Source organism: Osmerus mordax, chromosome 14 (assembly GCF_038355195.1).
Source record: "Osmerus mordax isolate fOsmMor3 chromosome 14, fOsmMor3.pri, whole genome shotgun sequence".
Lineage (NCBI taxonomy): Eukaryota > Metazoa > Chordata > Actinopteri > Osmeriformes > Osmeridae > Osmerus > Osmerus mordax.
Window position 1 is genome coordinate 9,815,164 of NC_090063.1, and position 14,960 is coordinate 9,830,123.

Here is a 14,960-nt window from a genome sequence, read left to right on the forward strand (position 1 = left end):
AGAGTAAGATGGACAGAAGTGTGTGCGTTCAAGTTTGTGTGTGTGTGTGTGTGTGTGTGTGTGGGGGGGGTGATACTGTCATTTAGGGAGCACTGACTCAGCCAGCTATGGGCTGTCTGGCTAAGAGGTCCAGGGGAGTAGGAGCGGGTGAGGCAGCTAAGCTAACCCAGTGACACATCGACCTGTCCCTCACGCCTTTCAGTTTAATTTTTTAATTTTTAATTTAACCTTTATTTAACCAGGCAGAATCATTTAAGAACACATTCTTATTTACAAAGATGGCCTGGCTAAAAGCAAAAGCTTTTTGAGGGAGAGGGGAAGGGGGCTATGGAATAAAAATCTGGTTAAAAGCATAACGGCACACAACCACAGCAGTACAACATACAGAAGAAAAACAAGCAGGACATTTTTACATAGGGAATCAGAGACGAAAAAAAAAAATTAAGCACAAGAACACAAAGCAAGACACAGACTATTTACACCAGACAACAACCACAATCAAGACATAGACTCCAAGTTCTCCTCCAAGTTAGGGGGCTAACAGTATGTTACCACATTAGCTTCCTTTCTTTCAGCATTCTGACAGAAACAGAGAACGACTTGAAGGGATATGCAATAAGAACAGAGGCAGGAATGACATGGGGGGACTAGATGAAGGGGGGGGAGGGCTTACATTCCACAAGAGGGGCTAGATTGACATGAGCTACTTAGCACGCTGCAGTGCGTGCTGTGCAGTTTGTTGAAACCAGTTCCTTCATTTTTCAATTAGCACAGTGCTCTGGAAGGCCATGTTTTTGTTCTTGAGGAACTTTGTTTCAGCTGGTTTATTTCCCTTCATTCCTGAGAAGTCTGGCATAGCTTGGTTATTAGTGTGGTTGTTACTGTAGCAATTTGCTATTGTGGTAAGGCCCCATGGATGGGCTGCTCTTAGTAAAGAGGATGTAAAGCCTAAAATATTTGAAATGCCTTTCATCATTATGGCACTATCATTTGAAGGGAAAAAACAAATAGTTCCATTTATTTTTGTTCTCCCAATGTAAAGTGTGTGTGTGTTGATGTGTTCCATCTGTGTGTGCTACCTGAGTAAGTCAGCTAAACTAACACCCTATCTTCTCTTCTCCTATCACACAGACTGGCAGAAAAGAGAAAGGTGACCCTTTGAACTCCGCCATCGACAAGATGACCAAGAAGACCCGCGACCTTCGCAGACAGGTAGGTGCAATGCTGAAAAACCTATAGCAGCACTGAGTCAGAGAGCCCTGCCATTGGCTCGGACCTAAGCCCCATGTTAGGTCAGAGCCTATCAATTCTGTTTTGTACTCTCCAAGCACAAATCAATTGTAAATTGGGACTAAATAATTATTTCATTACATTTACATGTATTCATTAGCTGCCGCTTTTATCCAAAGCGACTTCCAAGAGAGAGCTTTACAAAAAGTGCATAGGTGAATGATCATAAACAACGAGATAGCCCAAAAAACATTGCAGGAAGCCAAAACATGAGCATAAATTGTGATAAGCAACCAAGTGCCAATGGGAAGAAACATAAATGCAAGTACTTACAAGTTACAAAATAAACAACATGAACCTCAAAAGTGCAAGAGTGTACCTGTAGGAAAGCAAGCAACAATAATATAATTTAGTTAACTCAGTTACAAGAAACCAACAAGTTACAACTAACCAACAAGTGCAACAAGTCCCTCAGTAAGATTCAACCAATGCTGAGACTTAAGAAACATACCAAAAGGGCACATCTCCATTTGAGATTTTGTTGACTACTCAAGGTAGACTCACAGAGTAAACTCCTCTCCGAGCACGGCTTTGCACTTATTGTATAATTTAAAAAAAAGTTTGTATTTTTAGCACACTGCTCCCACAGCCGAGCTCCCTACGGTAGTTAGAAGTCTATGTGCAGCACAGCGCCCTCCTCTCTCGGCCGAAATAACCCAAATGTTCCTGCCTTTCAGTATTATGGATCACAGCCATCTGGAGCTCTGGTTTCTAACACCATAATCAGCTGCTGGGCTATTACCTCCCAAACTACAATGTTTCTGTGCAGTTGTGGCTAAACTAGGAGGCCCCTAACCCACTTCTGTTTAGTGACAGAGATAAAAAGTTCAATTTATACTTTTTCACTTCCAAAATGTTCAAGAAAATTCTGTATTCTTTATCTACCTATGGTGGTTTACTTTTTACAAATCTTAGAATGGAAAAACAACATGAACAAATGAAGGAAATGGGCCTATATAAAGCATGTACAAAATAGATTTGTTTCTCAAAAAAATGAGAACTACTTTTCGAAGACCTTATCAGAGCAACATGTATCTCTGCTTATAAATATTTAGTGCCGAGCCTCACTATTTGCATCTACATTCAGCTTGAACTATAAGACAACGTAATTTCAAATCCCATTACCCAGGACTTCCAAATAGGTGTTTAACCCAGATAAACAACATTGCTCCACAGTGGTAGAGACTCCCTGCCGAGTTTGGGTTTGGCTGTGTGTGTGCGGTAGGTGTGTGTTCACTTTCCCTCAGTGCAAGTGGAGAGACATACAGATTGACACCTCTATCGTCCTTGTCAAGAGAGAGGACTGTACAGAGAGAAGCACTGCAGCGCCTAGCTGTCTGGATCACCGAATGGCCTTTTAGAGTTCATCATGTGACTTTCAAACCCTACTGTCTGCTGTCACTGTGAACTGCCCCCACCTTCCCCCCTCACACTAACACATTCACACACGTACACACATATACACGCAGACACAAGCACACACACAGATTATAAATGTACTTGTACAGAAGCATCATGGAACTTGGTCTCAGTAGCTAAGCTTTATATGAACCATGTGTGCTACACTCTGTCTCACACAAATACACACACATTTGCGTTCTCACTGCTGAGCATGAAAACCACACAAGGCACTCATGCATTCCACAATATGGCAAAGCTACAACGCTTGACCGAGCAGTACTGAAAACACGGCATATTCACACGGCAAGATATACAGGGGGTTTAGATTGCAAGTTTGAGTGAAAGGCCCTCTATCAAATTTTTCCTCCACCCAGAGTAAATCTTGATTGTGCAAACACACATGCGCAAAAAAAAAGTGACCCAGACAGGTCAAGAATTACTACCTCAACGCTCGCTTGCTTTCTCAGTGGCGGAGGGGAGGGAGGGGGGGGTGCGGTGGAGGTTTGCCTCAGGCATAAATTACCCTTAGATCCCTCCGCACCGCGAGAAAACCGCCTCCGCCGCCAAGGTGCGCCTTGCGGCGAGTCAATCCCCACGTGATGCTGCTCTGCTCCGCCCCCCCTTCCATTACATCCACATTTTTACATGTAATTAATTTGGCTTCCCATCACGACCCGTATCAGATTCAAGACTCTGGTACTGACCTTCCGAGCGGTGAACGGGACTGCACCCGACTACATCAAGTCTCTCCTCCAGCCTTACACCCCCCCCTGCCACCTACGGTCCTCTTCTGACAACTGTCTGGTGGTCCCACCGCTCAAGAGCACCTGGTCCCAACACAAGCTTTTCTCCTGTCTGGCCCCCCAATGGTGGAATCAACTCCCCACCTCCATCAGGGACACTGACTGTCTCCCCACCTTCAAGAAAAGTCTCGAGACGCACTTGTTCAAGGAGTACAACGGTACTTAGGAATGCTTGGCTGGACCTGATGTTAGTTTCCTCCAGGATCACAATGACTCGTATTAGGAGACTTGTTGCTCTTGTTGGTTAGTTGTAACGGTTTCAAATTATTGTACTCGCTGTGAAATATTTTACTGTTGATTGTTTTTTCTACAGGTACACTCTTGCTCTCTTGTGGGGAGTTTCATGTTGTTCAATTGTAACTTGTTTAACTGCATGCTCTTATGGTTCTTCCCCTTTGGCACTTATTTGGTTTTCCACAATGTATGCTTCATGTTTTGGCTGCTCGCAATGTTTGGGGCTATCTCGTTGTTATGATCAGTGACCTATGCTCTTTTGTAAAGCTCTCTCTTGGAAGTCGCTTTGGATAAAAGTGTCTGCTAAACGCATAAATGTAAATGTAAATTTAGCAGACACTTATTCAAAGTCCCACCTTTCCTTTTTCAATCTCTTTAATTTCCTCTCTACTCCTTTTGCTGGTAACCTTCGCAATTGCAAAGGTCTGTGGACCAACTGCACAGGTGTACCTGACTGCAGTCAGGCTGGTTGTCAGGTAGACATCCAGCACATGACCTCCCAGACAAATACACCAAAAGGAGGGAGGATAGCTGTTTACAGATTTGCAAGGCCAGCCATTTTTAATCCTCTTAAGACATTTATTTCATTATCTATCGCTGTATTAAAGCGGTAGAGATGTTTATTGCATGACTTCGCGGCTTTTTATGGCACAGTAAAGTGGTTTAAAGGAAATGAAAAGTGTTTAATAGTCCTGATTTACTCGCTTAACTTGCCCCCCTCATCCCCCCCCCCCCTCCTAGTCATTTTACCCCCCCCCCCCTTGTAATTTCCCCCATCACTTCTAATTCTTGCATAAACCCCACTCTCTGTCTGGTGGCATGTGTATGGAACAATGTTGCTCTCAGGGCAGAGCAGTAGTACATTGGATCCAGACTCATCCTCCCCTTGAGGCCTGCCTCGACAGAGATGAGTGACTCCCAAAAAGAGCTGTTCAAAAAGTAATTATTATGTTTTTATGTTATATAGTCAAAACGATTTCTAATAGTAACCCACTTGGCTGAACTTGTATGCATGTCGTGTAACTCATAAATGGTGTATAGCTACAGGTTCTTAACTGTTCAGGGGAAAGAAGTGACTCATTTCTCGTGTGTGTGAGAGTACACAAAGGATAGTGCAAGTGCATATATAGCAACAATACAGCATATGGGAAGTGTATGTTTAGTGATATTTTCACACACCCTACAGGGATAGGAGGTGCACGGTAACGTTACCATCTCATCTCACCAGCAGCAGCTGTCATGTGAGCTGAATGAGATCCGCCCATCTCGTCACCAGACATATGTGCCCCACATCTGCAAATTATAGCCACAGGGAAAACTAATAGGAGCCAGCTTTGATCCGCCACAGTATTGATGTAATGAGAAAACCAGGCCCATCGAATTTAGTTACCAGTGCGGGAATAAATCCTTCTGATGCTTCCAGCTGATACAGAGAGTAGCTGTGATGTGGCGTAAAGCAGACACCTGCAGTCTCCGGACGGACTTCACAGCAATGATCTGTCCCGAGTGCGGAGCGCCCGTGTTCGCTAGCTGGACGACCGCTGACACAGTCCTTGACTTTCAGACCAAGGGTGTCTCACAGGGATTCACATTACGAGCAAGAAATCTACAACAAGAAAATGAAATCCCCCTCCCCTCCTTATTGTTATCTATATGGGTTCTGCTCCGTGCCTTCTCCTGTCATGTGGCTGAGGAACTGGTGTGTGAGTCTCCAGCCACACAGAGCCTCCTCCAGCCCGCAGGCCTCCAAGCCTGCGCTAACTTATCCTGGATACTGGTTAGGTCAGCCATGCAGTCTGACACAGTGTTCTGCACACAGACTAACAGGCCCAGGGAATGAGGAAGCAGGGAACCATTGATTCCAGAGAGACAGAGGAAGAGCGAGGGGTAGCGGGGGATGAAGAAAGGAAGAGAGAAAGAGAGGGGGGGGGTCTGGATCTTATTTACAGCCCAGTGGCCTCGCTGTTTGATGGGGAATGTGAGCCACTCTACAGAGCTTTGTTAGGGAGTAGAAGACCAAGGTGGATCCTGTTTTTGCAGGGTACCTTTCACATATCTATCGGTGAATATAACACAAACAAATATGTATAACCTTGTGAAACAATTAGAAAATGACAAAGAACATGTGCTCCAACTTCTACTCAGACAGTCAAGCAGGTACACCAACGATTACATCACCTAAACAAGAGGCCTCTGGAGGCCAGTCCATATTCTTTGTTTAGACAGCTAAAGAATTTGAGGCGGCTCGTTAATCCAACTCATGGTCAAGAGAGACAATGGCACATGGCAACACACACACACGTACATTACACACACACACACACATCCTGATATCTTCAGCTCAACAGCGAATTAGTCAGGCCTCTTTAGCCAAAGACTCAGGAGGTGAAGTTCAGTGGACCCCTCTGACAGACCCGCGATCATGATTCCCCATACTGCCCTGCTCTGATGGCTCTGAGTGCCTTTAAGACCGGAGGGGTCAAATGTGAGTGAGATAATGACTGTATGAGGTAAATAAAATAAAGTGATGGAGAGAGTGGGAAGTGGAGGGAGACAGTACGAGAGAAATAATACAGAAAGAACAGAGAGCGGGAGAAGAAGAGGGAGGGGGTGTACAGGAGGTACATTTAGCATTCCAGCTGTTCTTCGCTTGTGATGAAAATAACTAATTGGGGTTAAGAAAGAAGTGGAGGACGTCCTGTGAAACCAGCCTCCACCTCCCAACATCACTAAGGACAGACCTGAGCCTGGCCCCTGCTCTCTGTAACAAACACCTGCGTCATGTCAGGTCTCTCAGGGGCCTCCCACCATAAACAACCAGTTTTAATGAACAAAAATCAAGCGAGAAAAGAAGGAAAAAGTGGAACACAATAAGCCATTGCTCTAATTTTGTTCTTGATGTGTTAATTATTACAGATGTTGGATGATTGGTTTGGAGTAGTGTGCCGAGGGGTGTGGGAGAGAGAGGGAGGGGCTGGGGACAGCTGTGCTGAGCTGAATGCTGTGCTTTGTTTCCACAAACAATTAGAAATCACAGCCATCAGCCTAGATAGGCTACATTTACATTTAGTCATTTAGCAGACGCTCTTATCCAGAGCGACTTACAGTAAGTACAGGGACATTCCCCCGAGGCAAGGAGGGTGAAGTGCCTTGCCCAAGGACACAACTTTAATTTGCATGGCCGGGAATCGAACCAGCAACCTTCTGATTACTAGCCCGATTCCCTCACCGCTCAGCCACCTGACTCCTATACAATACATTAAAGATGTTCATCAAAAGTACTGTACTGTACTTGAAGTAATTGTTGGCGATATTGCAGTGTCATTTACCAAGATAAGGAAGAGAGATCAGGAAGAAGATAAGTGTTTTCATCTTTATTTACAGTCAGAACAGGAAGTTGAACAAGAAAGAAGCTGCACTGTAAAATGACACGGCATGTCAACCAAACAGATGGCAGTGCTGTCAGCAGGATTTGCCCTCCAGTGAGCCCCTCCCCCCACACACACACACACACCGACACACACACACACACGTGTAATGGTGCACCCATAGCCTACATAAACACAAAGACATTGACACACAAACATGCCCACTCTCGGGCCATCTCTTTCACAGTCAAACATACATGAACACACATCCTGTGAGCTCTTCGATAACAGGGATAGACAAGATTGAGAGATGGAGGGACAACAGAGGGAGGGGTGATCGAGTCATCCATAACATTGGTACTCATTATAGAGCTGAGGCATATCCATCTTTCTTCCTTATCATTTTATCCGCTTCCACACAGTATCTACCCAACACCAAGGCTAGGCTAGGCTAGGCTATTTCCCCAGCCACGGCTCAGTAGCTGTATGTGGTCCTGTAGCTGTAGCATCACTGGTTTCTCACCTGGGTTCAACAAGGTTGTGCCTACACACGGTTTGTGTTTGATATCTCAAACACAAAGTCCTCTTACAGTACGTCTCCAATATCTCTCATCCCACTCTCTCTCTCTCTCTCTCTCTCTCCTCCACTCCTCCCCTTCTCCCTTGGTCCCTCACCTATCATCCTCACACAGACAGCCAATATCAAATATGAACGCTATTACTTAATTTTGATTTGCACAGGCTGTTTTCCCAGCCACGGCCCACCCGCCCATTTATCCTGCGATTGCTCTTGACATTTTAATAAGAAACTTTCCGACACTGACCCCAAGGTACCTCAGGCTATCTGGGCTAAATCACAAGAGCAGCGCAGTAGAGTGCCGTGGGGAATACCAGCCTTAATGCTACTTTTAAAAGCCCTGCAATGATTTTTGTTGTCCCTTTTCATAATTGGATTATCCTTGTTACCTCTCTGATAGGTACCTCTTTTATTTATCATTTATTTCCATTTTGTGTGTGCGTTTGAAACGGCCTGTGTTTGTGCGTGTTTGTGTGTGTGCATTTACACAAACATCTGTGTTGTTTGTGTAAATGCCATCATCTCAGATGTGAAGTCTACATGCACCATGCCTAGCACCGGCTGGCACAATATTTGGTGGCATGTTATGAAACAGAGAGAGAGAGACTGTCATGAAGTATCCCTTAGATCAATTCCCTCTGACATTTGTGTTTGTGTATGAACAGGTTCCTAATTCCCCCGCCCTTTCCTTCTCTTCGCCAAAGAATAAGAACATCACAGTTTCTCATAAAAAAAATCTAATTTGCTAAATAAGCTGCTAATCTCATTTTTGAAGATCACAAACACTCCATCTTATCAGTGAACTGTGGCGATATCCATCTCCCAGCAGCTGTTAAGTATATGGATCTTGCATCTTTATTGTTTTCAACTGTTACCATTTTATCTGCGCAGACATCACTGCATCACCTCTGTATTCCTCCACAAAGTCATGGCACAGATGAGAAGACATGAAAAAGAGGGATGAGGATAAGGGAGGAGGGTAGTGTGAAGTACAGGTAGTTCACAAGCCATCAAAATTTTGGGGGAGAAGTCGCTGAAAGCAATTTACGTTCAAGCACTCGTTCCCCCTGTCCTTACCATTTCCAATTTTCCTCTCCCTGTTTTTGCAGACAGGAAAAAATCTGTGACATGCTCTTTGTCAAGTTGGACCCCTTTTTCTTTCCAATTTAGCAGTGAGATTACTTGACGGAAACTGCGATTCCATTGACGACAATGGAGACATTAAGAGTTTTCAACTGAAGTGGAGTTCTGGGATTGCCTGTAATTGGGTCGTACCGTTTCGAAAAGACATCAGCTCAGTTCAAAGGTTACTAGAAGGGCTTGAGGAAGGAAGGAAATAAAAACCTTTGGAGGACTTTATGGTCTGTGAAAAAGGCTTTGTCTTCAGCACGCAACCCGCTCTGAGCTTGTGGACTCAAACTGTCTGCATGGATTACAATTGAGTCTGTCCCTTCAAGCTACTTCTTCCCCTCGTCAAAAGTACTCCTGAACTCCTGAAGTCTGTCTCTGTCGTCACACAAGAGGTCCACATGATGTATGAGGGAGAGCTGGCCCAAAGAGAGAAAGAGGGAGGGAGACAGAGGTCTGAAAGACTGAAGTTGGATGTGTGGGTGTGGTGTGGGCGCCAGGATGCTGAAGGTGCAGGCAGAGATGGAGGAACAGGGTCATCCTCTCCCAGTCTGGTGTCTCATCGTCAGTTCCTACCCCCTCTTCAGGCAGACAGTGCCTAAAGCATGGAGGCATTTACAACTGATTAATCTACCAACTGTGTCAAGAACGGTCAACAAGTTCACTCCAGGTCATTTCCATTGATTGTACAGTATTTGATCTGGAGAGATTAAGGCATTGTAGCACCATGTTACGTTCTCAGTAGACAACCCTTCTGTTGAGACGCCACTTCCTCTGGCATGGAGCACAGAGAAACGCAGAGAGAATAGTCTTATTTAGTAGACAAGTCTTTATTAAAGGTTATTAAGCAAAGCAGCCAGGGTTCATTAAGAGGGATAGATGAGATGATTGGCACAGTGGGAGAGGGATCATTACCTTGCATCAACTCTCCTCACTGCCCCCCACCCCTCCATCCCCTCCTCTTTTTCTGAATTTCATGCCCAGGTGCCTTGCCTATTGAACACAGCCCTAAGATTGAAATACAGTACCTAATCTCTCTCTCTTTCCATCTCTCTCTCTTTCTCACGCCATCATTTTCTTTCAACTGCCAACTTTTAACTTCTAGGTATGTCCAGTTTCAATACTGGAGATGGGCATTGTTTTCTTGCCCCTTTCCCATCATTGCCAGAAAAAGAATATGAGAAAGGTAGTTTGGGGTATTTGGATTATGTCCTGGGTGTTGGCCAGATGCTCCTCTAGCTGTTCTCCAAGAAGCAGGTTGTGTAGTCCATACTGACACGTCATGAAGCCATAATTTATCATTAAAGTCTGTGGACACTGATAGTTAAGTTTTTAATTGCTTGACGCGCTGATAATTATTGCTGGGTAGCAGTATTCTGCCCTTGTCAATCACTGGTGCTCCAACCCCTTCCTTGTCCACCACCGCCCTCTAAATGTTTTATATAGGAACACGCAGCAATAATGTTTTCTTTACAGCTAATTATGAATGATGTCCTCTCAAGTCCTTTAAATTCCCACTGCCGAAGGCTTCATTTAAAATAGTTAATTAGTCCCATGCAGTTGTTCTTTGTACTTGTGCAAGAAGACAAATTTACAGTACAATTTAGGTACAGTACAGTCTAAAAAGATGACAACACATGCGCGTGTGTGTGTGTGTATGTGTGTGTTTGTGTGTTTGTGTGTGTCTGCATGGGTGCGTGTGTGTTTGTCTGCCTCAGTAGCAGATCTCTCCAGAGCCCTGTGAGACTAACTGGCTTTCTTTCTAAGATGAAGCACCTGTCTATTGTCATTTTTACCACAATTCCCTCCAGTCTGTTTCACTGTTGAGTATCCTGAAACTGTGAATACCATCAGTGTCCATTTAGCACTGAGCAGAGAAAAGAGCCTGCCCTCTGCCAGTTTAGCACAAAATGATTCTATAAACAAATATAGTAGCCATGGAGCACACCCTCGTAAAAGGCCTCATGGGGAACATGACTACTTTCGGGCGGCCATTTTTATGACTCCGGCTGTCCATTCTGGCCCTACTGCCGCTTGTGAATCTTTCCTCATGGACTCAATGCATGTTTCCTTTCTATGTAGCTATTTATCTCTCTATCCCTTTCTGTCCCTTTCTCTTTCCCTCTCTCAACACAAAAAGGGGACCATACACATGAACACAGTGTTCAAGTTCAAGTCTTTAATTGTCAGATGCACAGAACAACACAGGGTCAGACTGGTTCACTGAAATTCTTAGGACAACACAACGCAAAGCAACCTGGCATAACATATAAGTACTCACAACCTGGATTACACCTATGATAAGCTCAAATATAATAAAATAAACCTCCTAAAAACAAAATAATATACAATACAGTATACTAAACCTCTAATACACATACTAATATATACTAACCTTATATACCTATACTAACCTAAAGACAAGTGGGGTAACAAATTAGTGCAATATTGCTGATTGTGCAACCAGTAGCTGAAAGTGACAGTGTGTAAAGTGGCTAGTTAGAAAGTGTCGAGCGTGTATCAATGTCCATTCAGATGCCTGGTGGCCCTTGGAAAGAAACTATTCTCCAGTCTGCGTGTGCGAGACCGAATGCTTTGGTATCGCCTGCCAAAAGGCAACGGGGTAAAAAAACTGAAGGATTGGTGGTAACAGTCTCTTAGAATTGTTATGGTGTTATAGGTTGTATGCATCCATACACAGTCAAAAGTTTAGCTTTTACAATGTTTGAGTCCATATTATGAAAGAATATGTCCACGGCCATTTCGCAAACATACAAAGTGAAACGCACTCATACATTGCACCGTGAGGTGCATTCAAACGCACCTCACGGTCAGGATAAGGACACAACAGCGAAAAAGTTGAATGAACTTTGGTCCCACTAACCCCCCTCTCCTCCCCCCCAGCTGAGGAAGGCGGTGATGGACCACATCTCAGACTCCTTCCTGGAGACCAACGTTCCACTGCTGGTGCTCATCGAGGCGGCCAAGAGCGGCAACGAGAAGGAGGTGAAGGAGTACGCCCAGGTGTTCCGCGAGCACGCCAACAAGCTGGTGGAGGTACGTCATGACACGTCAAAGCACAAATAAACAGGAAGTCGCCTTGCGCCCATCACAGGTTTGCTGTTGACATTGAATGCTAGTGGTTTACAGGGAGTGCTCAAAGCTTTCATCACAAAAGTGTCTTCATTCTTGGGGCGCCACCTAACATAATGTGTTTCTAGTGCACTTGAATGTGGATACTCACAGTGTCCAAAGACAAAGCTCTCAAAGTAATTGCTGGAAAAGCCCATAATGCTTTACTCCATTGTCAATATACAGAACAGGCCACTAGCTTTGATGTAGTCCAGCACGTCAACAATACATATATTGTATTCACATAAAGGCCTGTTGAACCTTTTGTTTACACTCACACACACACATACACACTCACTCTCTGTGAAATTAAAGGATCAAACCCGCTCTGCCACTCCACCAGAAGTAACACCACGTGGCAGCAAAAGCAAACAGCCTAAATGACATATGTCCATTCTCCAGACGTGTAATTGGGCGCCGGATCGATGTGGAGTGGGTTGTTTCCTGGCAGGGTAAAGAGCTAGACAGTGCCGGGGTCGTAGTGACAACACTCATATCTCTCAGGCCTTCAGACTGCTCTCTAACTGACAACAGCTTTGTTTAGTGTGCACCGGGGTCGCCACAGTGCTCGTGGCCGCAACTCCTGTCTGCTGATGGAGAAAGGGACATTTGGACGCCATCCCGTTTCACAATGTGGTTATGACATTGTCTTTGAGTAACTTGTTTCAGTGATTCATGTAGGTGTTTCTTGAGTGATACAAGTGTTTCTGGTATCAGTGACCCCAGAGTAACCATGTGATGGTCAAACAGACAGAGTGGCAGACACACATGCCCCTATACACACACAGTTTATACTCTAGCCTCATTAACTCCCAGCCTTTGCATTCATTGGCCTATTTCAGTCCAACCTGAAACAGGCAAAATGTTACAAAATTATTTGCAGTATGGTAGCTGTATTAAAATAAAAGCATTTAGCCTTTCACATTCATGCAAGATGCCAGGGCTGACAGTGTAGCTTAGCACAGACATACGCATACAAACACAGAAGTTGTATGTATAAGTGGAAATATACAGACCTGTTCCAATTTGTGTTGGCACCCCTCCACCAAAAAACTAAGAATGCAGAATTTCTTCTGAAATAACTGAAAAGTGACAAAAGTTATTGGCATCCACTATTGTTTATTCAATATTTAACATATCAGACTTTGCTGTTCTAACATAACATTGTAAATAGTAAAACAATCATTACAAAAACTAACATTATGGGACCCTCAACCTAGTATTTAGTTGCACAACCTTTAGTGGCAATCACTGCAATCCAACGTGTTCTGGAGTTCTCACTGACTTGTGCTCGTGTTACTGAGCAGCCTGCTCCAGCTGGCTCAGGTTTGATGGGTGTCTTCTCCAGACTGCAAGTTCCAGCTCTTTCCATAGATGTTTGATAGGATTCAGATCAGGACTCAGAAGGCCACTTCAGAACTGTGTTTTTATCTATGCTTGGGTGCTCTTAGCTGTGTGCATTGTCCTGCTGGAGGATCTATGGCCTGTGACTGAGACAGCTTTCTGACATTGGGCAATACGTTTTGCTCCAGAATGCCTTGATAGTCTTAAGATTTAATTGTGCCCTGCACAGATTTAAGGTACCCTGTGCCAGGCACAGCAAAGCAGCCCCAAAACATAACTGGGCCTCCTCCATGTTTCACTGAGTTTAAAGTGTTCTTTTTTTTTTAAAGCTTTTATTTATTTATTTTTATCTGCGAACATAGAACTGATGTGACTTTGCCAAAAAGCTCCAGTATTGACTCATCTGTCCAAAGAACATAAGTATTGTTCCTTGTCACTCAAAAAGTGATTCAGTTGCATTCAGCAACTGGTCTACCTTCACCTTGGAGTTCAGCTTGAATCTTTTTTGCAGTTATCCTTGGTTACTTTCTTACCATTCACTCTATCCTTCTGTTCAGTCTGGGGTCGATTTTTCTTTTGAGGCCGTGCCGAGGGAGGTTGACTACAGTTCTTAATAATATTTGCAACATCTTATCACAGAAACATCAAGCTTCTTTGAGACAGTCTTGTAGCTTTACCATGCTGGTCTTTTATTTTCTTTCTCATCTCCTCAGACAACTCTCTCTTTTGCTCTCTCTGCTCCATGTTGGTGTGGTGCACCAAGGATACAAAATGACAAAGTAACCACTTTCCTACATTTAAATAGGCTGAATGACGGATCACAAGATTGGAGACGTGCGATACTAATTAGATAAACTACTTGTTTGGGAAAATCACGATAATCCAATTATTTATAATTTCTAAGGGCTACTAACTAATCTGTCCTGGAAATTTTACAATATATTGGTAGAATGAGGAATAATTCATCTCTTTTCACACTTTTGCTTCAATTTATGACATACCAAAGGCATGTAAGTATACACGATGCAAATAGCGTTTAATAATGACATCACTTTTCAGAAGGAAGGAATAATTATTTCAATGAGCTGTAAGGGTAATAATACAATTGAGCCTGTCTGTATATGCATACTATATGCAAACTTATAATCAGGCATTCATTTTACAAAATGTCCCACGTGAGGTCATGTTCAGTCATAGGGAAGCTCACAACATGCATACATTTTTAATTTAGGGCCATTTTTATTCAGAGCTACAGTCCTATAGCATCAGAGAGCATCAGAAAGTACCTATGTCTGCCGATATGGTATGCATGGCAGGGAAGCAAGGCAAATTATCTTTTCCCGTCTCCATACATAGTCTGCCTTCAGCATGTGTGTACAGATGCATATTGTGTTCTGCTCACTGTTGAAAGCATGGACAGCTTTGCAGTATCCCTGCTAATGGATATACAGGTATGAATATAGATGGGTTTGTTAGCCCTGAATGGCTTGTTGTTGGATGCACATGCACAGGGCTGGAGCAGTTTTGTAACCACACAAAGCTTTATCTCTGTCTGGTTATTTTGAAGGTTATGCACGTTTGATTATACATGTGTGAACGAGCACACACACACACAACTCTAATCCTCTATCATCCTCTTGGGACCGGTTGCGTGTCAGGATGGGGGCAATGAGCTCGACTTCT

General features: G+C 43.9%; 1 protein-coding gene across 1 annotated transcript in view; it reads left to right on the top strand.

Annotated features, from left to right (window-relative positions):
- The first annotated feature begins 1,137 nt into the window (after positions 1–1,137).
- Positions 1,138–14,960, top strand: part of LOC136955989 (catenin alpha-2) — a 64,738-nt gene continuing 50,915 nt past the window's right edge. Inside the window, exons 1-2 of the mRNA XM_067249786.1 lie at positions 1,138–1,212; positions 11,706–11,858. Of these exons, the coding sequence (XP_067105887.1) occupies positions 1,180–1,212; positions 11,706–11,858 (186 nt within the window). The 5' untranslated portion in view covers positions 1,138–1,179. The remainder of the gene's footprint in view (positions 1,213–11,705; positions 11,859–14,960) is intronic.